The sequence below is a fragment of the Acanthaster planci genome, linkage group LG01 (assembly GCF_054643075.1).
Source record: "Acanthaster planci isolate LZ-2023a linkage group LG01, COTS_SCS, whole genome shotgun sequence".
NCBI classification, from domain to species: Eukaryota; Metazoa; Echinodermata; class Asteroidea; order Valvatida; family Acanthasteridae; genus Acanthaster; species Acanthaster planci.
In genome coordinates, this window is record NC_141777.1 from 25,692,418 (window position 1) to 25,719,935 (window position 27,518).

The 27,518-nt window shown below is 42.3% G+C and overlaps 1 protein-coding gene across 2 annotated transcripts in view; it reads left to right on the plus strand.

Moving 5' to 3' along the window:
- ino80 (INO80 complex ATPase subunit) overlaps nucleotides 1-27,518 on the plus strand; it is a 213,158-nt gene that overhangs the window by 54,320 nt on the left and 131,320 nt on the right. For both annotated transcript variants that reach the window (XM_087141547.1, XM_087141554.1), the window contains 5 exons: nucleotides 5,970-6,072; nucleotides 7,565-7,653; nucleotides 8,148-8,294; nucleotides 22,432-22,552; nucleotides 24,348-24,554. In XM_087141547.1, coding sequence (XP_086997673.1) covers nucleotides 5,970-6,072; nucleotides 7,565-7,653; nucleotides 8,148-8,294; nucleotides 22,432-22,552; nucleotides 24,348-24,554 — 667 coding nt within the window. The remainder of the gene's footprint in view (nucleotides 1-5,969; nucleotides 6,073-7,564; nucleotides 7,654-8,147; nucleotides 8,295-22,431; nucleotides 22,553-24,347; nucleotides 24,555-27,518) is intronic.

Here is a 27,518-nt window from a genome sequence, read left to right on the forward strand (position 1 = left end):
GCCAGAGATGGAAACCAAGACCCCAGACGTGAGAGGTGAGTGCATTTTGCACAAACCACCTGTGCCACCCATGCCAGACTGCATCTTTGTAAGGCAGAGTCAGTTTCAATAACTTAACCACTTCGTGTTGGGGCATTTTTCAATGTTGATGATGCTGGGCCGGCATGACTATCATTTTTTCCGTTTTCAAAATCCTTCAAAAATTCATCATTTCATTTAACGGTCATTTATAGCCGCATGAAGTAATCTTTAGGCACTACTCTAAGTTGACAGGTGACCTTCATTGACGCCCAAGTATTTCAGCCAGGCCTGCAGCCTTGTAAACAGAGCCCAGATTGTGCGGTGTTATATAACTGTCTTTTGTTCACGAACCTGGCTCAGTGCACTGCTAACCTCTTTTCAATAGGGGCCAGATTAGCGTGCAGCGGTGCTGTGTGGCTCATCGCTGCGGTGCTGGAGCGCTTTTGTCCCCGGTGGTAATCCGCTCGCTCTCAATGCCCCAAACCCTGGTATACGATTTCAAAACAAGGCTGGATTATCACCACTTTTGAGAGTGGAAAATGTCGGTAATGCCCAGCAGCCTGGTGTTTTGTTCGGAGTATGGTCTTTTGTTACAGGGCCCTGTTTCCGGAGACCCCAGCCATGCATATAAACCATACGTCTCCGATTTCGGAGTCCCCGGCAGGAAGTGGTTAATATTCATATCTGCCGTAGACAGTTTCCCTATTCTACAACGTGCAACGTGACCACGTGTTAACATTTGATAATGCCCACCGCGATTTGATAATGCCCGCTATGTGAAAAAGCACTGGCACCGAGATAAGAGACAGTTTAACAACATTGATTGCCACGTAATTTCAAAGGGGCGCGCCCATTTACCAAGCATTGTACGTATGTGCGCATATTTGATAGGTACCTTTCAAGTGTCTTTTTGAACACAAGCATTTTACAGATGTATGTCCTCCACACTGCCAGCAGCGTATTTGTTGTGTTCTTTGGTGATGCCAGTGTATTCAATTTACATTTATACGAAAGTCTTTCATTTCTTACAAGTGTACTTGTAATGGCAGCATCGGGTACACCTGTTACTTCAAGCATACTCATAGTCAGCAATCAGTGTGTTAATCCATTCCTATCGGTCAAGAGTCTGTGTGCACCACGGCATGGGGAACTCGCCACGTGTGCACCATGTACATATAAGGAGATTCTTCTGGACTACTTGCACAAGGAATATACTATAAAATGAACAGGGATGTTTGGGAAAATGAAAGCAGAATTCTTGAACAAAATCCTTGGAAATTTATTGTATATTGACTTGTTTGACTAAAACGGTGTTTATGAATGGGAATAAATATGTACTTGGTCAGTCGTAAACCAGCTCAGGAGAATGAATGCTGATAATCGCTTGCAGCTTGGGCATTAGTCCCGTCCATTCTCCTGGGCTGGCCTTAAACACACGTTTAAGACCAGCCAAGCACAATTTATTCCCTTATTTAAATAATCGACATTCCATTCAATCAACCATCCAACTAGTCAACAATTCAGTAATACCTATCCTCCACTAAGGCAGGTGCATGTTTTTGTAGGGTTTCAGGACAGGGGTCCGTACAGCTTGTTGAAGAAGGAAGCTGGAAATCCAAATCCGATCCAGTTGTAACCTCGGATGGGATTCAGTGTGGTCAGATTCGGATTAATGCTGCAGAATGTTGGATCAGATTGATTATCATACATGCACCTATAATTTGCACAAATCCAACTTCGTTTTCGACCCATCTAAAATGCATGAACTTGTCTTTTATCACTAGTAATTTGTTACTAAATGTGGCAGCAGTAAGGCTTGTTTTGCATATTTTCCGGTTTTTATTTGCCACACGTGGTAACCAACCCTCCCCTCCCCAACTTGTCATAATTCCTTGTATTTTTAACCCTGGGGGAAGGATGCCCAGCCAGATGCTGCTACAATTTAATACATGCACATACTCCGAAATGACATGTAAGCACAGCCCAGGGCTGTCCTGCTGCTGTCATTTACATGTATGTTCTGTTGTAAACATGAGTTCATAGGAATATTGCAGGACAGGTTCATTTGTGTAGACCTTTTTGTAAATTCTATATGGAAGCTTGAGTCAGTATTTCTGCCTTTCTAAGAACCTCTGAGATTACAAAAACAGACAAACCTCCGTCATCTCCATCACGTAAAACATGGGACGTTGATCATGTGTCATTGAATTCATCCTGACACACAGCAAGGCTCCGTTTGTAAGGTTATATGAATGGCGTGAGTACATAGTTGAACCAGGAATATACATGTACATGTACTGCTGTGTACTTAGTTCATGCAGGATATTTCATGTGTTTTATCAAACAAGTCAGGAATCTTTCATGGAACAAATCAATCCTCTCATTGACATTCTGTGTATTGGTAACATAAAGTTTCAGATATATTTTATCTTAGTACATAAAAGCTGTAAGTCTCCCCCAAATGAATGAAAATACAACTGATTCGAAAAAGACAACGGAAAGACCTTTTACACCTTCAGTGAATGTTAAAGTAATTTACAGTAGCAGACCACGGTATTTGTAAAAAGCATGGGTGGTTAGAGACAAAGAAAACAATCTAGTGAGAACCCCCCCCTTCAAAAACACAAAAGCAAAACCCCAAAATAACATTAAACTGTCACTGTGCTTTCTCCTTTCTGGTGGGAGGGGCTTGCATCAACTACACGAGGTGTCTCGGAATTTCCTAACTTACTGTGTCAAGTGGGTCACCATCATTTGGTTACCAACTCAATTAAGCCATTGGCCCACCTGGCTATCAGATCACTGCCCTGAAGATACAGCCTGTAAAAATTGTTCACAGCAGTAGCTCTGTTATTTTAATATCAATACTGCTTGTCGTGAAATGCTGAACAAAAAACCATTCAAACCCCAGGTAAATGTGGAACAGAAACCAGATTTTCTGTATCCCCAAAAAACCTTCTCCTGTATTGAAACCAAAACTACCCCAAGCAGAATCCCATTACTGTGGTCTTTGAAATGGGGTCCTTCTCTTTGAAGTGGGTGCGGGTTAACGCCTCGGCCAGGAGGCCCCCTACCGTGAGTTTGCACCTCCTGGCCGTTCATAAGCACATCAACCTGGTCTGGGGTCCCCAGGTTTTTCTTTGCCTAGCTTGACCTAGCTGGAAGACACACTCTGAAACGCACCTGCATACCTGGATGCAATTAGGCCCATATGTGCTGGGCTCGGCGACCGGTAACCCTTTCATCTGTAGGTTAGGTTGCCGCTCACTCCCTACCAGGACCCTCACACCTTCGGCTGTCCATATTTATTCCAGGAGAGTGCATCATCCATTGTTTGGAGGCCTTGTCCCTTCTCCCCAACCTCTTGCCGGGAGGGTTGTCCAGGTGCATACCTGAAGACAATTATCAACAGGGGTCATGGAGTGAAGTAAAGGGGTGGTGGGGGGGGCTGATGTTGGGGGCGTGCTGGAGCGGATGAGCCATTTCGGCTCCAGACACGTATTCCATCAGGCACCAATTACAGGCTGGCTCAATCGGGACCGCTGAACAAACATCCAGGTCGTTTTGTTGGTGTGTTTTGCAGGCCGGGTTAAGTACACGGTTCCCTGTTGCGGTCTCTCCCCATGAATTCTTCAACCATGAGACAGAGGAAAGCAATTAGTATCCCATCTTAGCCGGCAAAGTTAACACATTGGCCATTATAGTGTCAGTAGCGGTTGCCTGTGAGGTGATTATGACTTGCTTGGGATGGCAGCGTGACCCCTCCGTCAAGTACATGTACATCAGCTCCAAATTTAACTGCATGCAATAGCAAAAACACTACTTCAACAAAAAAGCTCTGCAGGTCCTTGTTTGAGATATAGGCTAGGGATTGATTACTTATGTATTATACATTATGTTATGTTGTCAATGTCTTTGTGATTTTCTTGAGACAGGTTTCTTGAGGTTTATTCAAAAATGATGGAGCCTGCTGTAAAGGGCTTTTGTCACATTTTATAATAAAAGGTTTCAGTTTGGGTTACATTATCTCTTATTTTGTGGTCCATTGTAAATTTTTTAAGGTCTTTTGATGTGAGCGAAAGTATTATGTTGCCAAGTTTGTTAAATAATGCATTGTCATAGAAAGACTGTCGTTGTTGTACCAGGAGTGTTGGGTTGTGTTAAAAGCTTTGGAAGATATATTCATTCTTATATTAGAGTGTTAAAATATCCATCATGTGCTGTATAAAAACCCCAGAATTCTGTTTAAAACCTGAAAACCTCCCCCTTGTTTGTATTAAAAGTCACTGAATGAGTCCACATGCTGATGATCTCATATGACTAGAATTTCTCCCTAAAAAGCACCACTCAAGATCAAAACAGGATATAAAGTTTTACACTTTATTGATGTCGGAAATCCAGGGAGAATTCTCTGTTTGTACAGCCGGTGCTTTTCAATCAATTAAACCTAGTTCCCCTTGTGCCCGTAGTGTACATGTAGGTGTTCATCACCCTCGCAAAATTGAAGGGGGGGGAGGCTTCGTGGATAGAGTGTCCCCTTACTGGGCTTGGATGAGGAGGGGGGATGGCCACACTCCTCTGTTCCTGTGAGTGGACTGGTGTTACACCTCAGGGCAATTTGGGCTTTAAAGCATAACATTTACTTTGGAGTCAGTCTGAAGGGTTGTGTGGCATGAACATGTACTGTAGGAGCCTTGGCTGTAAGTGTGCCATGCCGGGAGTATTCAGTACAGTTGTGATGGGGGGGTCGAGCTGCTGTGTTGGGTGCAGGAGGCTCGTCTTGTTCACATGTATTGATGAGTTTGATTTAACCTCCAAAATGAACATGTCATTACAAACCTCGGAGATGAGGTTAATACTAAATTCAATTGTGGCAGAGTTGTTCATGAAAATAAATGTGTGAAGCATCAAGTAAGAACTGAATGGTTGTGCAGTGGTACTGTGGTTTTTATGCATTGTGCGCATAATGCAGCCAAGTTGAAAACATTTGGCCCATGGCCTTCACAGCCCAACTCAGTTTTGCTTAATTTTCCAAGGATATTAAACCGCAGTGCCTCTGGCATTTCTGTCTTCATGCAAGGCTCAAATGTCCCAGTTGAATTTAAATTGTTGGTGTGCAAGAGTAGTAATTTGTAGATTTGTAATTTCCAGAAATCTTGGGGAGAAATCCAGTAGGAATTTGGTAGAAAGTTTGCCGAGTTCTGTATTTTTCCTCTTATTTGTGTTGTTTTGTTCTCTTGAACTGATTGTAGGTTTGTATCTTTAGCGTGATTTGTTCCTTCCCGGATGTTGAAATTAGGTGTTCATATATTAGCCTTGAAAAGAAGTTGGAATTTCTTTTTAAGATTGAAAGAGCATTTTCAAGAGTTACAAGCAATGTTGGGGTAAAAACAAATAGCTGTAAGTGAAGAAACACAGTGGTTTATAGTGTTTGTTGCCGAGGGCCTTAACCCCTGCCATGTCAAATCCCATGGGATTTAACAGCAGGGAGGATTTGATTGATTTGAGCAGGGAACAGAGGTTTTTTGTTGTAGCTGGGAAGAGGGGGGTGTCTTGTGCAAGCTTCCAGCCAGGAAAGCTGGCAGTATACTAGATTTTGTTAATTATTGGTGGGATTCCAGAGAGGTTCAGAGAAAGTGTTAGAGTCCTTGATGAATCCACTGCAGAAGCCATTTTGAGGTTCCTGAGCCACTTGTTAGGTTCTGCTGGACTCACTTGAAATTTGATCAGCGGAAAAAGTTACCGCCTTCTAGATGGAAAGGGTTGGAAAAAGTTGACGTATTTGAAAAACCTGTGAGCGCAAATTTGTTCAACTAAACAGAGTGTCCAGGTGCATGCAGGTGACTTGATCACTGATTGTGAACCAGCAAATCCTTTTAAGACACCAAGTAGAATGCCCTTGATTAAACACTTCTGCCTCTGGTCATTTTGCCCATATCTGACTGCAGATCCAGCGGATGGTCATCACCGGCGGCCAGTTCAAACCAGAGCAGCTGAAACCAAAGGAAGTGGTCTCCCTCCTTCTGGACGATGAAGAAATTGAAAGAAAATGTAAGATAACCTGCTCCATCCCTTCCCCCCCCCTTCCACCCATCCTGTTGCTGTTCCGGCAAGAAGGATGGAGGCGGTCACCGCAACAGGAAAATCACCCTTCATCAAAAGATGAAGACGTGCTAATGCTTGAATGCTCAAAGATAACCTCTGTTTTTACATCTCCATTCTACACGCATTCTGTTTGTGAAGTTAAAAGCTTGCATTTCTTACTTGCAGATCCAATTTATTTTTCACACCATGCCTGAAGCCAAGTTTGGTGCCTGTGTAAAGCACATGTGTTATTTGTAAATTTGCAGGTTCAAATAGTTGATTGTTGTAAATGAAACCTACATTTCAAGTAAATAACGCGTTGGTGGTGCTTGGTTTATTTCTTTTACTGTACGCTATAGGGTTATAGTTGAAGTCATTTTTCACCCCTTTTAGTCAATTTGGAATGGTTGAAAATGTTTTGACGCACAGGTGTGTAAAATCTCTTTTACCAGATGAAAACAAATTGAGATCTCAACTTTTAAGCCACAATTGAAAATGGGTAAATTGAATTAAATATAACAGCATTTCCTACTGTCTTGTCAATCATTCATCAAAGGACACTGGAAGACCTGTGGAGTTTCAGGGAAATGGTGCCCGCTGTCTGGGAAGCACGATCTAATGACTGACTTTAGGAGTTGACTTGAACACTTTTTTCCAACACATCCAAGTTTGACTGCTCATAGCCATGTGGCATTTTATTGTGACTCAGTATCATCAAACTTGACTCTGTCAAATCGTTGTGTAATAAAAGGGACCATTTGTTTCTACATGGGCACTTGTTTCTAGCGATCACTGGGACTGGACTTCGTGGCGGAGTCATTGGTTTTGCACTGATGGTGCAGAACAGATGTCACATTTTCAAATTACTTGCAGTCTTGCTTGCGCCTGGTACTCAGCGGCCCTTAAATTTCCCTTGTCGGTTCACCACTTGCGGCCCATAACCCATCCTGTGCGATGCTGAACTGTGTTTTTTTTTTTTTTAAATGAAATCCCCGTCCGTTTCTTTCTTCTCAGTGAATGTTGCATGCAATCTTTGTCCCTGGTGGGCAATAAATTTACAGAGTGGGAAAAGTCTGAGGCACATGATGCGGTTAATTCCTGGTAGCTGTCACAACCGTAGGAGAAAAATGATGCCAGATAAATGTCAGAATTGGATCACCCTCAAAGAATTTCTCAGCAATTGGTTATCAGATGGCCTGGTTTTTCTTTGCACATAATAAATTTTAAAACGAGTGAACCATTTATTCTATGAAATAAAGGAGGTGTGATGTGCACAGTGCGTTTCTAGTCTCTGCAGTTCATTTTGTAAGCGCATTTGTTGTATCGTCTGCCCAATTAATGGCAAATAAATGAACTATATGAATGACTCCCTCCTTTAAAGATGTCAATACTCATGCCCTACTCGAGTTTATTCAGCACTTAATTTTCTTCCTTTTCTTGTTCTTGCCACAATGACCAGTTCACGAACAACAGCGTGAAAAGAAGCTGACAGAGGAACGGAACCGAGCCAGAGACCGCAAACGCAAGAGGGAGAAGTATGCCGAAATGGTGAGAGGAACGGTTTCTGCCCTCTACATCTCCCCCTCCTCCACCTCCTGGGAAACTTCAGTGCCTCGGGGCTTCGGCCCTGTAGAACCCCCAATCAGAGGGTGCGGACCTCGCGCCAGAAATGCTGTCTCCTGTTGGCAGGAATTTGCCTCCTTTGTGCTGTGTCTGCCTCTGGAAATTCTTGTCTCAAGCTTTTTGAGATGGGAATCTTTTGGGGCAGTGTGCCGGACTGAAATATGACGCAAGTTCTGACTTAAACCTTCATGTTCTTATCACTAAATATTAGACAAGTATCCTGAAGAAAACTGTGAAGAATACCACAATCTTCTAACATGGCTGAGGCAGTAATTATGACCACACTTGGAGATATCGAATGGGCAAATTTTTAAGGTCGTAGAAATGAACATTTTTAAGAAAGTTTTTGTATTTTGCGGTTTGATCACCTCAAAATCATACACCTGCTTCTGCCTCAATTTTTTCTTCCCCACTCTCAGAAGAAAGAAGCAGGTAAGAAACTGAAGGCAGATGGGGTGCCCGGTACACCGCTTGGGTCACTGGTTTCTGACGGCGCCAGTGTGTCCCTGGATGGTGAAGACTCCTTGCTGAGCATGGATTCTGGAGCCCCAAGTCCCCTGAGTGTGGTAAGTACAAGGCTTAAGTTTGTTCAACCCCTCCTTCCCCTTTTTTTCTTGAAACCCGGATATATTTCATTGGTGTTCCCTCAATTGTCTGTAGTCGTAGTGAAGCAGTAATCTCCGTTTTGAGTCTCGCATAATTTTTTTATACACCATTCTGTTGTTTACAAACGTTGAACACCAGTTGGAATGGGCGGCAAGAAGTTAAGCCTGATTGGCAATAGTTTCTTTTCAAAATGCGCAGTTTGTTTCATCATTGTTTGAATGGGCATTGTTTTCCTTTGTTTTATTCAGTTAGTATTGCTGTCTAAGTATTTATCGTTAATTTTTGAGATTTTTCAACAATTTGTGAATTGTTGGTCCAGCCACAGCTTTGGCAGCCGCTGGTTGGCCAAATTCAGCACTTGTGGTGTAGCAAAGACAAGTTCTATAATGTCTGGCAGTTGTCCTAACAACAGCTGTGTATTAGCCATGGATGCCCATTAATAATCTAATTTCAGCAGCCCTGCACAGCATTGTTGATAAGAGTCGTGAGTAGTGGAGGGATGCCCTCCACGTGTACTTCTGTTGTCGTGCCTTGACTCCCAGAGTACCATGTGATCTACTTGTCTTTTATACTCGTGCAAGTTGTCCATGCCTCCCACAATTAGTTAGACTTAGCGATCTAAGATATTTTCCACTTTTGGGGGGCTTACAGGCAAACAACGTTTCCTTGATTCTTGCAATTTTTACATCCTTTGTTTTGTCTTGGTTTTTTTTACCATACACTGAAAAGTTTGGAAACTTAGTTTTCTGACTTTCCAATGGCATGCTTGTTCTGTGTGAAGTTGTCTAAAGAGTGCCATTTTTACCAAACTTTAAAACATTTCTTTTGTTTGTGGCTTTTTTCCCGCATTGAAATTGTATGTGTAATTTACTCAAAACTGTACTTTACTCATAGTTATTGTCAAATATATCTGAATAACAGGACAATGGTAGCCACATGGTTATCGGCATGATGTGTCCTCAGATATCACCTGACAGAGACCACATGCTATTTGGAAAAAGCTTTTCTAATCTCTCCATGAAATACTACCAACTTAAACTGGTAAGCATTGTCAAGCTGGTCTGGTGCACAGAAAGGTCAAGTGATTATTGTGAGGGACAGACGTGAGTGGAGTATTATGCAGTGGATAATGGTCGCCTTCAAGACAGTCATGGAGCAGGACCACCAGGGATCGTGACATGAACACTGACGATGAGCCGAAGGTTTCACATCGGGATCGGGATGACATTTGGGGATCCGTCCTTGTATTTGACCATGAAAATATTCAGTGAATCAGCTGTTAGTCAACCCCTGTTGAACATTCAAGGATTTCTTTTCCCCTTGCCCTTCTGGATGTGAGAGCCGTTGATGTGTGGAGTTTTGAGGATTCTGAGCACAGCCCTGGAAGCCTAAGGTGTAAGGCAACGTGTCGTCAGCAGGAGCTGTGCCGGCGATGTGCCCCTGCTTTTCCTTGACAGGGAGACAAGAGCTGGGGTAACGTGAATGTCAAGATTGCCAGTGCACGTCAGAAGCCACTCGCTGAGAAAGAACCAACAACAACCAAAGAAAATCTGTGCTTTTGTTTTTATTTTCTTTTTAACCAGCCACTGAGTTCACCCTCTCCCTTTGCACTTGCTGTGCCATCAAGCTGAAAGGGACTTTGAAGTCAATGTACTTTTTTCCTCCCTCTTTGCAGTTGATTAGTTTAACGGTGCAAATGTGCTTGAATGGTTACAAGGCAAATCCTGGCCTGGGGGTGAATCAAAGGAGAGTGGTGGTGGAGACTGGGACTTTGGGCGGACTGACCCTTGTTTTCCTGTTCATGGTTGGTTTATTGTGGATGTTTATCTGTTTTTGTGGTTTTTTGGTGGATACCCTCTTGATGGAAACGATCGCTTGATTTGGCTAGTTTATGGACAGTCGGTGGGGACGGAGCAGGCTTCACTGCATTCAGAGGAAATTGGCAGTGAAGGATCAGGGGTTAGCATGTAGCTCAACAGACACACCACCCTGATACAGCTGCACAACCATTTTCCATCATTTCTGTCCAAATCTGTAGTGTTCAATGGACAGGTTGGTTGTTTTTTACAGCCGGATTGAATTGTGTTCAAGCTGGTAGAATTGTATTTGATGTGCTGTTCTACAAAACGTTTCTGGGCAAAATGAGGTTTAGTTCATGTCTTGCCTAGGAGAAAACATCAGACATTTCAAAAGGGAATCTCAGAATTTTATTTCTCATTTCATTAAAACAAATTCACGAAAACCTCAGTGGTCATGGAAAACTTGTTTTAAAAGACCACTAAATGATCAATGTTTTAAAACGCATTCACTTAATGGAGGGGTGAAATGATTGAAAGGAAACAGTTCTTTTTTCAGTCCACGGGGGCTGCAGTAGGTTTGGGACAGTTTACAGGTTTCAGAAGCCGATGTGCAGCCACTCACTGAAAATTGTAGGCTTGATGCCCCTTGAACGTTTTTGCACAAAGAATGTGCCATATGCCTCGCTTAAATCACTAGGGGATCATGGGATGACTCAGGAAGATTCTCCCCAAATGCCGAGGGATTTGTGGTTGTTAAAAATCATTATTACCCCTCTGACACGAACAAATTATGCAGAATCTCTTTAAACTCTGTTTCCGCGTTTTTATTAGATCTCCTGGAAATTTCTTGCGTCCCTCCACTAGATTCAAACTTGCACAGAATTGAATGAAGAGTCTTTTGGGGGGGGGAGAACAGAATCTCCCAAGTAAGGCACGTTGACAGATTGCGACAGCTTTTCCTGGACCTCTTGATTTTTCAAGATAATCTCTCTTTGCAAGCAGTTTGATTGATTGTGAGGCGCACATCAACAGCACTGGGGATTTGCATCACCAGACTCCTTTGTCCCTGAGTCGAAAATGGGATGACGAATCCTCAATCGCGTCCATTGCGAAAGTTTGGATGCATCGGTTTGAAATGTGCTGCGTGTCCCAGACAGTACGCACGAGTGGGCACGGTGTGTTAGGCACGCTTGTAAGCAGCGACAGTTGTTAGCATTGTAACCCTATTGAGGGACCATTTTTCAAACCGCACCGTCACTCCTAGCTGGGCTATTACTTCATCTCACGTCAGCAATGCCGGTGGCAAGGCTTTTCAATTATGATCACCCACGCTCTGGTGCAAGTCTCTCACCTCCCTTGCTTTGTGTGTGTTTTGTTGGGGTTTTTTTTGTATATGTGTTTTTTTCCTTCTCGGCTTTTTTTCCCGCGTGTTTCACTTGTGAAAACCATCGTCAAGCTGTATAATTACCTTTGCCCGGTTGCGATTCCCGCCTGACTTCGACACGGGGAATGTCGCGGCAGCACAGCCTAATGAAGCGTGGTTGTAACGAGACCGCCATCCGTGGGCTGGGGCAAATCACATCCTAGGAATCCTGCTTGCAGGGCCATTTGAGCACTAATGGCGTTAGCCGCGAGGCGGCGGGCAGCCAGCCCACGGCGCGGAAGGTGTTGGCCAGACAAGGTGCTGGTATGCGCTATTCATGTGATTAATTGCATTTACACGTTTGCCATGTTGTTTCATTAACAAGGAAACATTTTAGGGTAACAAACGAAATTAAAAAGCTGCTGAGAGGATTTCACACTTTTGGAGCGGGAAAAATGTGATAAGATTTCTCTCTTTTGATGAGGCAACCTGTTTTTTTGGGATGGTTACTACTGACTAGAAATTTATTTTATTGTGACTGTTGAATGAATCTGAAGTTATACTCGGCCAGTAATGAATCCTCTGAGCTTGTGAATGAGAGGTCTATAATCTGTTCAAAACAAAGTTGAAAGATGTATCAGTTGCTTGTGTTTTGTTTTTGAACATACTCACAGATCTTGTCAAAAATTGTACAATTCTTTGATAGCTGAGAATTGGACAGTAGAGCTTGGATTGTTACTCCACTGGGGGCATAGATTCTGTTGGGGGAGGGGATATGCCCTCCACACACACACCCATAAGTGTGTATTTGCCTGCAACTGGGGACCCCCTGTTGTTCCTCTTTTGTTTGTACTTTAACTTTTTTAGAAGACCACCCATATGTTTTGTACACAGTTGTCAATCGGGGACCCTCTGTCAATCGGGGACCTTATTGTCCTCTATTGTTCAAGGTCCCCAATTGAATACAGAAACAAACTCACAGACACGCACTTTTTACATGATAGAGGGGATGGATAGGTTATTGTATCCCCCCCCCGCTCACACTTCTGGGTGGTAAGAAACAAAAAACTAATGCATTAAAAAACTCTGACAGTTGATGAACATACAATACAAGCACTGTTTTGATGCAAAGATGAGGCAACATACTTTAATACGTGAGTGTATGCACGTGTATCATGACCAGCGCCACCTAGTGACATGTTGTGTGCAGCCACCCCCCCCCCCTTTTTTTTTAACCATGCTGGTAGTTTCAGGATTTTATTGCCGTAACCTTGCCACCACAGATGAACATCACCGAACTCCAGAGCTGAAGTGGGATTAACCGATGTGACTTGTTGGCTAACCATTACAATAACGTAGACATACCATATTAAATAATGGCTAGTTTTCCTATCCCTAACGGGACTTTGCTTTTAGCCCAGAAAGGAAAAGAGAAACGAATCCACTAACATATCAAATGCATGCATATGGAAGCCTAGCAGCAACGACTGAGATTGAGACTTAGCCTAAGTGTTTGTGATCATTTGTAATTACTCGTTGGCAGCCTGGCTGATACTTGCAGAAACCATTGAATTACTAGTCACTAGTGTACAAGTCTGCGTAGTCTTAAATGAAAAAATACATGCATAAATGGTTTCTTATCAAGATTCCCTTTTGCCACAATTTCTTTTTTTTTTTTTGGTTGTTGTTTTTCTATCATTTGTGACTAAAATTTCTCTGTTTTGCTCAGTCATTAATAGAAAATGAGGACAGCTTTCCACCTGTCATTTAGTAGAAAAAGATATTTCTTTATGGTCTCGTTAAGAAAGCTTTGTAAAGCATTCGGTTATGTTCATTTTGTGTGATCTCTGCTCTGATTTCCCATGTTTCAGTGTATAAAGAAATGACCTCTTCTGCCGTAAGGCAGTCATTGTTCATGTTCATTTATAGCTATTCTGGGATTCTTGGGTCACCTGTGCACAGGTGATACTTTCTGGCACTCGGCCAAGTGGTTTGCTTCCCACGCCTCCAGAAGAGGGGACTTGCCTTGGATGAAATGTAAACAAACTTTGTAATGCCCAGCATTGGCCTCCATCACTTGCCCCATGTTTTTGTCACAAATTCCAGAAGGATAGATAATCGTGTTGGTTGTAATCTCTGGCTTTGTGTGGTCATCAGCAAACCCAGCGTAGGCCTGGTGTAAAAGTGCATCATATTGCTGAGTGATTGATGGCTGTGTTTATGGTTACATCAGTAGTAATGTACTGCACCACTGCATGTAGGTACCGGGTGTGTTGATAAACGGAGCAATCAGATACATACTTTGCTCCCTGTGTTGATCGTAGCAGAATTGGATTGTTCAAATTGTTTTACACACTGCATGTGTTTCAGTGCAAGGGGGGGTGGCAAAATTCCAATCTTGTTTGAGGATCCGTAGCAGAAAAAAAATGTAAACAAACTTTCTTGTTATTCCCACATCCTTTTTCGTGGTGTCAATGCACCAAAAGAGAAATATCACGACACTGCACGCGGTTATCACTGGTTCACTTTCCCCGTGGCATTTATGACCCAACGCCTCTGACCCAGAAAATGTTCCCCCCCAAAACCTGCAGTCTCAGATTTGTGCGGAAGATCCTCAAAGATGTAACCCAGATTACAGCAAGCCTTTCCGGTCAAGGGTCTCGCCCCATGGATCATTGGTGCTATCTGCTGTGCCACCCACATGAACTATTTCGAAGTGTGTTTCTACTTTGCCAGATCAACTGCTGTGACATTCATCCATCCGAGAAAAAGCCGGGAAAACATGAAGTAACTTCAGAAGGATGCTCATGCACGGTTGTTGTTTTTTATGGGGGGGGGGTTGTAACATTGTAGGAGTTCCTTATCTTGGAAAACCATGCTTGACACCCGTGACCCTGCAATAGTACTCTTGAGGGACCCCGGTGGTAAACAGATTCCATGATAGGCAGTCTCTGGTGGTGATCCCCAACCCCTGGCAGTAAGTTGTGAATGTGTTTCATCGACATCGACTCTGCTGTTAGCGGTGCAGTGAACGCAATCGCTTAGTCTTTCTAATTGGAGGAGGATGCAGCTCTGGTTGTTTGTAATGATTGTTGGTATTGTTTGATTTAAAGTGGCGCATGTCAGAATATTCTTCACTCCGAAAAGGTATCACTGTGATGGGCCGTCTCATGGGGCTTGGGGTGTCTTGGTTCGGTTGCACTTAAAATTTGGGAGGTGGACATTCTTTTAATGTATTAAGCTTGTCTATAGATTGAAATTTGAATAGACATTGGCCGTAAACCAGTTCTTCATTTCAAGTTCAGCTTTTTCACATTTTGATTCCAAGATATAGCAAAAGATTCAGATTCATAAATGGAGGCATCGTTAAGCGGACGACCGTCATTGTGATTTGGGTTTGACATCTTCAGATACCAAATATTGGTTGGGTACAAAATCCCTTTTGCCTGTGCCTACAAAGACTGGATTGGGTGATGGTACGGCTTTCACTTGCTTCACCCATAACAGAGGGTTCATAATGTAAATCTTACTTGGAAACCTGTTTTTTTCCGACTGTTCACTCTTCTTAAAATGTCAGAAACAATCTGACACCTCTTCTCAGTTTACTGTAAAGGAAAAGTGTACTTTTTAAACACGTAAACACCATGGCTGTGATGCCATTCTGTTCAGTCACAAACCCACATTTTTCTGATTAAAACTATTTACGAGGAGCACTTTTCTCACTGATCTAGCGTCATGAACTGAAACAAAGAATCACCAATTTAAACAAAAGCCACAAGACAGCAAAATGTGAAAACTTCTGGCAGAGTGTAGTGTAGAAATAGCTGCAACACTGTTGCTGTCAAGTTTCTGCCTTGGATGACATCACACTTACACTTTTGTAGAATGATAAAAGCATTTTGCTTTTAAAATGGCACACCAAATGTGAAAATAGTGTAACATAGGAAACAAAGTATTTTACAAGAATCGTATTAAAAGATTGTGTTACCTGGGCACTGGAGAAAAGAAAGTCCCACCTGTTTTCATCACATAATCATTGATACATGAACTTAGCAATTAACCTTGGTGCTTTCCTCCTGCAGAGCCGGAAGTCTTTATCTTAAACCTTCCAGATCCTTCAGTCCACACCAATCCACCAGAAAGATATCCGAGGGCCACAATTATCGCTGGGCTCTAGCCACATTAAGTGATTGACCCCTCTTGACCCAGTTGTGACAGCAGGCCCCTGGTGAGATCCCACATGGACCCCGTCTCATCCTGGACAACAGGGGTGGTGCAGTCTTCTTTCCTTCAACAGATTACCGTGCCCTCTCATCAGGGTCCTGTACTTCATTTCAAGCCAGTTTGGACTGGACCAGATTGGCTTGTATTGCGTTGGACATTCAGACCTTTCAAGCAGATTGAAAGGTGGTTCGCTGAGGTTACTTTCTGGAGGAGAGGTTTCCAAAAAAAATAGGCCTTCCAAAATTCTTCATGTTCAGATTGAATTTTTTTTTTTTCACTGGCTCTCTGCAGCGGTTTGGTCATGGTGGAGCATGGGGCTTAAAGGTAGTAGTATGTATAGATTTGTCAAAACTGGTTAACTTAGGGGTTTGTGATTTACTTTGTGTAACATTCTACGGACTTGTTGAGCTCACTGCTTTGAGAAAAATCGAGGAAACACTGTTCATTTTTAACACTCAAAGTGCAGCTTATGTAATTTGTCTCTCAAAAATCCAAAAAAATGGGCCACAGAGTGCCTGGACCATGCACAGGCGAGGTCTATCTGCAAACCAATTATGGCTATCGAAATTGCATTTTTTCATGGCTTCACATAATAATAATGGTGGGCAAATTTACCTTCAACTGTGTGTTTCCTCTCCAACAATGCAGCACTTAGAATTTGTCAAATAAACACCGTTTCATCATGCAGTGAATTGACTGTAGTCGCCACAGTCACTGCTCGACCACAATGTATGCGCACACCATCACATGCGTGATCAACCACATACACAGTCATTGTTGGCTCTTCAAACATGTCACTGTCAATAACCCAATAACCATCCACACACTGTCAGTGCCCATCCTAAACACTTTATAAATCAACAAATGTGGCAACTGTCCTTGCATTTTGGGATAAGAGTTACTGTGATTGGGAAAACAGAAAGCTGAATGTCTCAAAAATGGAGATTTTGTTCAAGCAAAACAAACTTCACTGTGGAGCTCCAGAGGAGCAGCCATATCAGCCGAGGGCATGCTGCTGGGTTTGGACCATACCATTATCTTAAGGGTTGATGGCAAGATGATAATATGTTAACGTGAGGTAAAATTCGGAAGTTTCATAAAGAACCTTTAATTCCAAACCAGTCCAAATACTCCTTTAGGATGTTAGTTACAGTTATATATCTATTTTATTAGTTAATGATGAGTTTAGGCAAACCAAAGGCACATGGGCAATTTGTACCTTACCCGTTAATATAGACTCTTCCAACAGCTCAATGCGTCACACACATTTACGTTGTGCCCATTAACGAATGTGGTATTTGAACGAATTGTGTTTCCCAAAGATCGTCTGTCTGGATAGACTTTTAAAAAAATTATAACATTTCTCTTTTCTCGAAAATGACAGCATTCCTGGCGGTAAGATTTCACAGATTGTCTGACACTATTATGTAATTACTTTGACAGTAAGATATTTCAAGATAATTTAACATTCTCATTTTTGAAATCTTGCAAATCCCACACACAGCCTTTAACATCAGTCGTACAGGAACTGCATCAATATAAACAACATTTTGAGTCATTTGTCTGTCACACAGTGGTTATATAGTTTATGTTCAGGTGTCTTGGGAGGGGGGGCCTGGGGACTTTAGTCCCCCCCAATTTGCTTAGCCCCTCCCCCAAAAAAGTTAAAAGTCGACATCACGTCTGATGGGACTAACCCCCCCCCCCCAAAAAAGAAACTTTGACTGTAGAACTGCACATGTGTACATGTATGTTACCCATATACATGTACATGCAGGTTGATATTCCCCCATCGTTAATGCAGAGAGATTAGCAATTGGGCATGAGATTTTGCTCCTGTAAGGCTGTGGCAGTGTTTTGTTTCAAATGGACACTTGCCTTGAAATCACAGCTGGGACCATTAAAATGGACTACCAAGGTCTAAACCAAGGTGATGGAGATAGTGGCCTTTGTATAATTCAAGATGGTGCCAAGAAAATTCCCCCTTCTTTGATGATGGCTGTGAATGATGGCACGACTGATTTGCCTTAGGTTAGAGCCACGTCTGACAAAAGTTTATACCACAACCATGGCAGCATGGTTATTCACTTGTCAATGTGCTTTAACACATGCATGTTAATTAAAGCATACAGACTGGCAAATTACTCAGTCTAATTGTCATTTTCAGTTGGATCAATGGCCAAATCTATACATTGATTTTTCTGGAGAATCTTCATTTAGGATGTAATGTAATTCCTGGGGCAGTTTTTCCTGTCGTTAAAAGCATTGGTTAAGAATGGTGGCATGGAGCTATATACTCCCTAGGGAGCTGAGATGGTACCGGTATTTGGAATGTTTCATGGGCTCAGCGGGCAGGGGTAATAAGGAGGGAAAGTGTTTCAATCTAAGTTAGTTAAAGGCGCTATACAAAAACTGTTACTGTAGTATAACAAGTTGCACAACAGCATGGAGCCTGCAAGTCACATGACAGGGTATTGTCCAATCAAGCCTGTCAACTCATCAGCTTGACATGTTTATGTTGATCTTGTTATTTGGTACTTTATTCAAGCTTAGTGAAACAGTGTTTCAGTTTGAAGAGTAAAACAGTCATGCTTTCCTTGAAGGAAACAAATTTGTCCTACAAATTTTAAGGTGTGTGGGGCGAGCAATGCAGTAAAATAATTCCATTCCCAAGATTTCCCCCCCTCCCCCCGCTGAGTAAGTTGCTTTTCAAACCAGCCTTGTGCCGACACCAAGGATCAATCTGTCTGTTTCATTTGACATCATTAATCATTACAAAGAGGCCAGTCAATTACCATGGCTTGTGTTTTTTTTTTTTCATTCTTTTAAAGCTGAAAATAATACCTTAGCTTATTTACATCTCAGTGCCTCACATAACTCCAAATGTAATTAAAATGCGTTATCTTGCTGGTGAATCCAGCAGACAGTGAAAGTGGGGTAGAATAATCAATTATTAATTATTTTCCTGGATGGCAGGGGTTTTAAAGGGGCTGCTTGCTTGTTTAATTTTATTTAGTATGAAAAGCTTAAAAAGGTGCTCAAATTTGTACCCTAAACCAGCTGGGCCAATTTCATAGAGCTGCTTAAACATGAAATTTGCTTAAGCATGAAAAAAGCCTTGCTTAAAAAGACAAAGGTTACCAGTTAAAACTCTGATTGTCATGCTAATCAAAAGACAGGTAAATAGGATCCCAAAACAGTACACATCACACAGAGTTTTGGCTGGTTACCTAATTCATCAAGCAAGGTTTTCTCGCGCTTAAGCAAATTTTGTGCTTAAGCAGCTCTGTGAAATTGGCCCCAAGTGTGTAGTAGATGTTCAGTATTTGTTGGATGTAGCTTTGTGGTCATATAAATGTGCAAAATTGAATTGAATTGAATGTAGTCCCATACACACAGGACCTCAATTTAATAGTGCAGTAGGGCACCCTGCACCCAAGAGCATTTGTAGGATGGACCATTGGTAAAAGTACCTTTGGCCATTGAAATGATATGACTTCATACCTCCTGAACAGTTTTTGAGTGGACATTGATATCAGAACCCTATAGGAGGCTTGGAGCCTTTCATTAAGGGTTTGATTTACCCATATTAAAGTCTTTGGGCTTCCTCACTCATTGTTCATGTGGAGTTGACACCGTGTTTTTGCTTAGTCTAATTTGAAGTTGATACTCCACATCGAAATATGCTAAGTGCAGTAAGGACTTGCTTTAGCATGTTACCAGTGTCAGTCAAAGGGAATTGTTTGTGTTTAATTTTCTGCCATTTTTGGGGTTTTTTTTTTTGCTAAGTAAAATATCTTTCTAAGCATTGTTATCTGCTTTCTGTAGTTCTGTGAAGTTTGACACTGAGTAGATTGAAGGACCCGTGAAGCTTTTAAAAAGAAAATGCTGCTCAGCAAAAATTTCCAAGCAGAAATCTTCAGGAAACTGGTCTAATGAGAATTACTTCACAGAATGGGTTCTGTGCCGAGAATCGCCAGACCTGTAGGAGAGTATCTAGGGCGTGGCAATAATGGCATCCCCCTAGTCCCATATGAGTTTGGCCAGAAACCTCTCCCAATACCAAGTCCTCCAGACATGCAGGAAACCAATGCCAAATTTGTGGCAAAGGGGTGAAATTTGTCAGGATTTTTCCTGATTTCAGGATTGCTTTCATCAGGATTTGCCTGATGGCAGGACTTCTCAAACAGTCTCTTTCAGAATCTGGAAAATCCCAAGTTTACAAAAAAGTGTTTCTACCTACGAAAGTTCATCTAAAGAACACAGGAAAATTGGTTACTCTAAGGAGTACCCTTTGGCAAACACAGATCAAGACCCTATCGATTATTTTGTGGATATTTCATTTTCCTCCAATCTCCCCCCTGGTGGGACTTCAATTTTCAGGAGACATCAAGCCCCCATGTAAAGTAACGGTGGAACGGCTGCCTCCCTCCCCCAGAATCCTTCAAAATCCTGCAGTAATGAGTGGATGGATTTTATTGGCTCGGTACCTCTGTGCCGCGTCTTTTTTGTAGCTGGTGTGGCTGAGCAATCTGAATAGAACATTTTCTGAGAAAGATTGGTGGCAAGCCACTATGTTACACGATGCACATTGCCAGTTGCTGGTTCTCTGTCCTGCTTTTTTGCCGTGCAAAATCTACCGCCTGATAGCTCCACAAGGCCGTTTTCAGATTGTGTCTGAATTGGGGAATGGATGTTGATGAGACACGCAGTGTCTTTTAATTGAGTAATGGGTCGTGTTCTTGTGGCGCTGCGTATTGACTTGTTTGTGACTGTGAGACGCCCTAACCCACGCAAATTGCGGCAATCCATTCTGCCAAGGTTTTACCGTCTTTTGCCATGTCCTCCTCTCTGTCCACTTTGTCTTTGGTGGTGAGCTCCAGAGGACGCCTGCTTGGTGTCCACATAATATCACAGGTGCCAGAGATCGTCAGTGGCTTATAAGGAGTTCCTGAAATGTCCAGACAGTATCCTATTCAAAAACATGAACATTCTCATAGCAGGTGTTCCATTTGGATCATTTTACCCCATATTGCACAAGATCCTTTTTCCCTACCAACTATTTTGTCAAAGGTTCATTTCATATTTTTTTTGTGGAATTAACAGTCGGTGGCTTTTTGAGAGAACTTGACAAACTTGTAAGGTTCCTTTTTAATCAGACATTCCCCATTGTGTCGAGTGCTGTCCACCGGTCGCTAGGCAGGAACGTGAGAATAAAATAACAGATATTGCACCGACTGAGCTGTCTGCAAACACCATTACCTCAGATGTCTGCCGACAATCTCCTCTGCGATGTGGCCAGTTTCCCAGCTAATTGCCTCGCGTTCCCCGTCTCGATGCGGCTTCCAGGCAACGGCAAGGCCTGTGATGCATCAGACTTCAAGGAAATTCCCCAGCCCAAGTTTACTATCCAAATTCCCTGTTAACGACCAGTTCATTTCTGGTTTTAACTTCTTTGTGTCCAGTTATCTGTTTTTGTATGTCATTCTGGCCGTTTGGGAGCACTCAGTAGTCGGTGTCAGTCTCCCACGACTTCCGGTTAATGATGCACATTTTTTTCTTTTGATATCCTCAGTGCCTGAGCTTGGTGGGGATGGTATTAATCAGCCAGGAAATTCTAGGCGTGCATCATTGCCTTGGTTACACAATTTTTGGCAAAGGCTTGGCTCTGTTCTTGGTTGTCATAGGATAAGCCCCACTGCTTATTACGCATCTTGTGTGGGAGATACACCGTAATAGGCACACAGACCTCACACGTATGCTGTAAGCATGCAAACTAAGTATTCCCAATGGCACTGTCATCGCTGCATTTTTTTGTTGCATACTGCAGTTTATGAATTGGGGTAGTTATTTTCCCTCTGCTAATTTTCTAAAAACAAATCATTTATTTGAGGTCGAGGTCTTCTTTCGTTGTTTTCAGTGCTGAAAATGAGGCCTTGAATGTTTTTCCTTGTCAGATTTCGTGTTCATACTGGTCCGTTTCATCTTCCATGCATCTTTTGTTATGTGATTGTGTCAGTTCAAGCTTTTCATGACTTTTTAGCTGAAGAGCACCATTCAATGCAAGCTCTGTTCAAAAATGAACTTCTCCATTGATAATGCACTGGGCAGTTCCCACTTATAAACTATGAATTTTCTCGAGCCTGCAAAAGAATGGGCTGTATTTTACAATCTTTGTCATTTTCATTTCGTGCCCTTTTTAGTTTTTGGTGTGTGTGAGTTTGTTTCTGCATTCAATTGGGGACCTTGAACAATAGAGGACAATAAGGTCCCCGATTGACAGAGGGTCCCCGATTGACAACTGTGTACAAAACATATGGGTGGTCTTCTACAAAAGTTAGAGTACGAACAAAAAAGGAACAATAGGGGGTCCCCAGTTGCAGGCAAATACACACTTGCGTGTGTGTATGTGGGGAAAAAAATCTTTCATGTATAGAGATTGTATTAAAAGCAATTAATATGAACAGTTTCCTATGACTAGTTTTCGAGAGGGAGATTTCATTTGAAGAAGTTGTAATTAAGTGTGAGCCCTTTGATAATTTTGCCGTTGAGCTTCCTTTTACAGCCAAAAAGCAGTCTTGTGTAGTATTTAGCCATGTTTAGAGCGCATATGCTCTCTGCAAACAGATGTCTCACGGTCATTCATTCATTAGTTGAAGAGAGGCAATGAGAAATGCATGACTGACTGATAGTTGTATTCATTCTCTGTAGGTGTCCGTGGGTAGCGAGACGCAGCGTCAGGCCCAGAGTTACACCCCAGTCTCCGTTGACGAGAACAGCAACGACGGGCTTGTCATCGCTGATGAACAGTCTGCAGACATTGAACTGGACGGTAATGTGCCATGTTGAATTTGCAGCAGCCATGTATTTAGATAATGGAGCCCATCTTTGAAACCACAGTGTTTGGTGTCCTCTGGGGGCTTTATGCCCTAACTTTGTCACTAAAGGCTCCTGTTTATGGATTCTCTCGGATATGGTACATGTACGTTGCTGTTTCCCTGGTGGAATGTGAAAACGTCACTGGCTTATAGAGGCCTTGATTTGAATATTCATTCAATATTAAAATACATGTACATAATAAGCAGTTTAGTATTTCAAACAGGGAAGGTCGTTGAAGAACAAAGCCGCCTGATGTCACATCACTTTGAACACGTTCGTTGCATGCGAGTTGGTGTATGATTGTGCTGATGGCACTGAACCCGCACCCGAGTGTTGACGTACTCGGATGGTCTGCGACGTGCTTCATGCACTGTTGAATTAACCAGAAAATGGCAAGCCACTGGCCAGTGGTTTCCTCAAGTTTGTCTTTTTTCAAACTGCAGTCACAGCTTGTACACACAGACTCACATGCGTGTGAATTTGGACGCTACCTTAAGTTGGCTTGTATACATGTTAACATACCAGAGATATCTCAACCCACATTCAAGAAACATCCCTGACATTAACTTCCCAAGGGGTAGATATCCATAAAATGCTCATTCACACAGTGATCTAGGTGATTTACAGTTCCCTCGTGTACTTGAGTGATCAGCATAGTTTGTCCTTAAGAATTTCTGCTGTGGTAGATCAAGCTCATTGTGACCGCGGCTTGGCCAGGAACATGTGCCTCTTGAATCCTAAAGAATCCTCCGAGACATCACTGTGGAGTTTGAAAGATTTCAGAGGGCAGGAGTTGATTGTACTGATGTCAAGTGTTTTTCTTTCAAAATAGACATTCTTAGTATTACCACCATATGCTTACAGCCACAGAGTTTCCACCCTTTGAGCCCCTGGAATTACAATTCTTATCACCTGATAAGTCCTGAAGAACTACCACCTGTCATTAGTTGATTAGTTAATCAGTCCGGTAATAGCGGTAGGCCTGAGGAACAGACGATAAATGCCTGTCTGGGCTCCAAAGAGTCTAGTGCTTCAGGTGTTCTGTTTTATGCAGAGACAAGCTGCCATTCACTAGGGAATTTGCTTGCATAGGAATAGAATGTAGCTGTGGCATTTTCCCATTTACATGTACGTGTAGTTTACGTTACGGTCAAAGCAAGTGTGAAGTCTACTTGAAATGATGTCCCTTTTGGTAGAAAAATGTAATCAATGGACTTGCTTTGTATTTAACTGATTCTGTGGGGAGGGGCCTTTTTTGATCTTTCCTGTAGAGTTTTAAATCCTAAAATAATAGGGAATGGATGGAAACTTTATTGTGGCGGAATCCTCACCCACACAGTGCAGCATTTTCTAGACTTTGGACTTTCACGGATTTAACCCTTCCTCCCATCACCTTACTTTGGGCTGAGCACAGAGATTGCACCATCTTCCTGAGCAGCATTAGCAAGTGAAGGGAAAGAAGGCTCATTGTTGCAGTCAAAACACCTGACTTCCATCACAAGACCTTGTCTGAATTCAAGTCACAAACTGTTCAAATAAACTAAAACAAAAGCTTCCTATCTTATTGTCCTTTTTTTATTTTTCATCATCACTCTTTACATTCTTTTGTCACTGTGACTTGTGCATCACTTTGTAAGTTGGGTCACACAAGGTGAGGATGCAGCGAGCACAGAAGATGAGACTTTGCAGCTTTTCAGGGAACTAGAACTCAGAATTGACCCTGAATTATCATTTCTTTCAATCATCAGATTCTGCCAGGTCCCACCAGCCAGGCTCAGGGAAGCGAGGCCCGTCTCGGGGAGGCAAGACAACCCCCTCGCCAGGCACCAAGAGGATTCAAGCCAGGCCCGGCAGGGTGCGCAAGGGCACAGGGGCAGCGGCCATTGCTGGAGCCAGGGCAGGTGCGGTCGCAGGAACAGCCGCAGCCTATGCAGCGTATGGGTTCTCCTTCAAAGGTAAGACTTGAGTCTGGCAAGTTGGACTAAACAGCATTTACTTCTATAGATTTTCCTCTAAGCTTGTTGGTGTAAGCAACAGAATATCACCTGGGTCCAAATCTCATACAGTTTGTAAGCGCGGAGTTTTTGTAAGCAAAGAAAATATCTGCTTAGTGAAAACAGGTCACCAGGCAAACTGTTGCATAATGTATCTTTTGTGAATGGATTTCAACACTTTCCACTAGCAGAAATTTGCTGAGCAACATTGTTCAGCAGCTTTACATAATCAAGCCCTGCTCTGTAAAATAACCCCCCCTGAAAAAAAATTTACTGAGTTGAATACCTGATAGAAAGGAGCCTGATTATGAGTTTCTGTCTGGTGTTTTCAATCCCTTGAAAGCATCTGTATCTCAAGATACTCAAGTGTGAGATAATTTAGCATACTTGGAAATATTTCCTGCGTTGAACAAGCCTTGGAAATTCTATGTTATGCACTGGGCATGGAATCAAAAATACATTGACCGTTTACACGTGTGCGAATACCAAGAACACATTCTTTTGTTCAAGCTACATGAATCTCCACTTTGCATGCAGTGAACGGCCCTCCCGTTCCCTCACGTTCCTCTACAACAACCCGTCATGGTCTGTTTGTCGGTCTATTTGCCATAAATTAATGTCAAGAGAAGGACGTGAAGGAACATTATTTAATTTATCCAGGGCTGTACAACAAAGCCTGGCTAGCAGCCAGGCAGCGTCCAGGCAGCATGCTTGAGGGGGCCCAGGATTTCTCCTGGTAATACTGTTTCTTGGCAACGGGATTAACTCTGGGACTGTGCAAGTGTAACAATCCTACCAATGGCTACTTTGCTTGCAAAAAATCATCTCATTAATACGGGCGATTCACAATAGTGCACCTCTAAGAGTTTGCAACACGTTGGCCAATCACAGTGCACGAAATCTGTCGACCCAGACCCAGATTGCGTCAATTGAACATTGTGAAACTTTCAACAGGTAGTTCCGTTTAAATGTCTAGGAAAATCTCTAAATGCATTTTATTTTTTTCATTAAAACGTTTATACACCCGACCCTTACTGTCATGGAAATTTCAAAAGCAAATTTCAAAAAAAGGTATCTATGTAAGACCCGTTTTATGCATGAGAATAATTCACTGACCATTCATTGTTGTTCAAACCAAGACAAAAATAAATGTTGCAAGGGAATAAAATCAGGAGAGTATTCCAAATAAAGTCTCTGAGGAGCTTTCATCCAACCAAAGATGGACAGCTGACCAATGGTCATGTATTACCATTGTTCCAGCAGACTTGGTTGCTCTTTCTGATTGACAGCTCGCCTTGGCATTTCTTTATTGAAACTGGACCACAGGTGGCTTTTGTTTTCGTAGTTAAAATATTAATTATTCCCTCCTTGGCATTTTCTATCAAAACTTAGAACACAGTGTGGTTTTTAATTTTTCCCAGCATCTCGGTATTTTTTATTTGGAGCACCCAATCCGCCAAAATACATATATATTAATTCTTTCTTCCTCGGCATTTCTTTTCCTGGCACCCAACCTGCCAAATATATGAGTACTTCCCTCCTTGGTATTTTCTATCCTAACCTAGACCATGTTCAGTAATTTTTCACTTACACAATCGCCCAATTTTTTTATTCAGAGCACCCAACCCACCAAAAATATAAATTGTTCCCTCCTCAGCATTTCTTTTCTATCCACACCTAGACCACTTGTGGTTTTTATTTTTTCCCGCACTACTGCATTTTTTATTCAGAGCATCCATCCCAACCCATCAAAATATATTAATTCTTTCCTCCTCAGCATTTATTTTCTGTCCAAACCAAGACCACATGTGATTTATATTTTTTTCCTGTACCAGTGCACATTTTTTCCTTATTCCGAGCACCCAACCCATTAAAATATATTAATACTTTCCTCCTCGGCATTTTTCTATCCAAACCTGGACCATGAGGGTTTTTTTTCTTGCACGACCCCGCAGATTTTTTATTTCGAGCACCCAACCTTCCCAAAATATTCATTCTTCCTTCCTCAGCTGTTTTCTATTAAAACCTGGAAATTTGAGCAAGAATGTATAAAATATAAGAAGTTGGTACATCAAATGGTCAGCATAAGTGTTTGTAAGAGGAATAAAATCTTCTTGGACCAAACACTGTCAACACTCATTTTGCCAACAGACTCCAGAACAGCTTGTATGCATGTTCTTCCCATCTTTGTTGTGACGCTGCCTTTCTCGCATGCACAGGAACAGCAATTAACATAACAATACTCTCTGAATCACTCATGCAAGGGAACGGGCTGGAACGTGTTCCAAAGTGCTCTTCGGAACGGGGGTGAATGGGAGGGCACGCAGAACGTAAGGGAACGCGTGGGAGCGGTTTCTGTATTTTTGATTCCGTTCCTTGGTGAAAGTGCATCTGGGGACATTACTCTGAAAGACAATTGGTAACCCCATCCTGTTTCCACAGAATGAAGTTCCCCTACCCAGAAAAAGCGAGTTCCCTATTAGGTGCCTGTCCTAAATTGGGATGATTCTGAATTGGGCTAAGTTGTCCAGTTCTGGTCCTTGACTTGCTGGTCTGGTTCAGGGATTGGTTGCATTGGTACTGTGTATAGTTTAAAGACTTCAACATCAGCCAAGAGGGAAACCTTGTGACCTCATCAGAGTAAAGCCAGGCATTGGTACGAATTAATAAACTTTAAGTACCCCAATAAGTGGAACTTGTTTCTAGCATTGGTACCAAATCAATAAACTGTAAGTACCCCAATAAGTACTTTAAGTACCCCAATAAGTACTTTAAGTACCCCAATAAGTGGAAATTGTTTCTGTTGCCTTTGCTTAAACAAAGGCATCTTATTTAGTTACTTTGGTATCACCCACTGTAACGTAATGTATAAAACAGAGATGTTTGTACGTAACCTAACCCTCTGTCCCTGACATTTTTTTATTC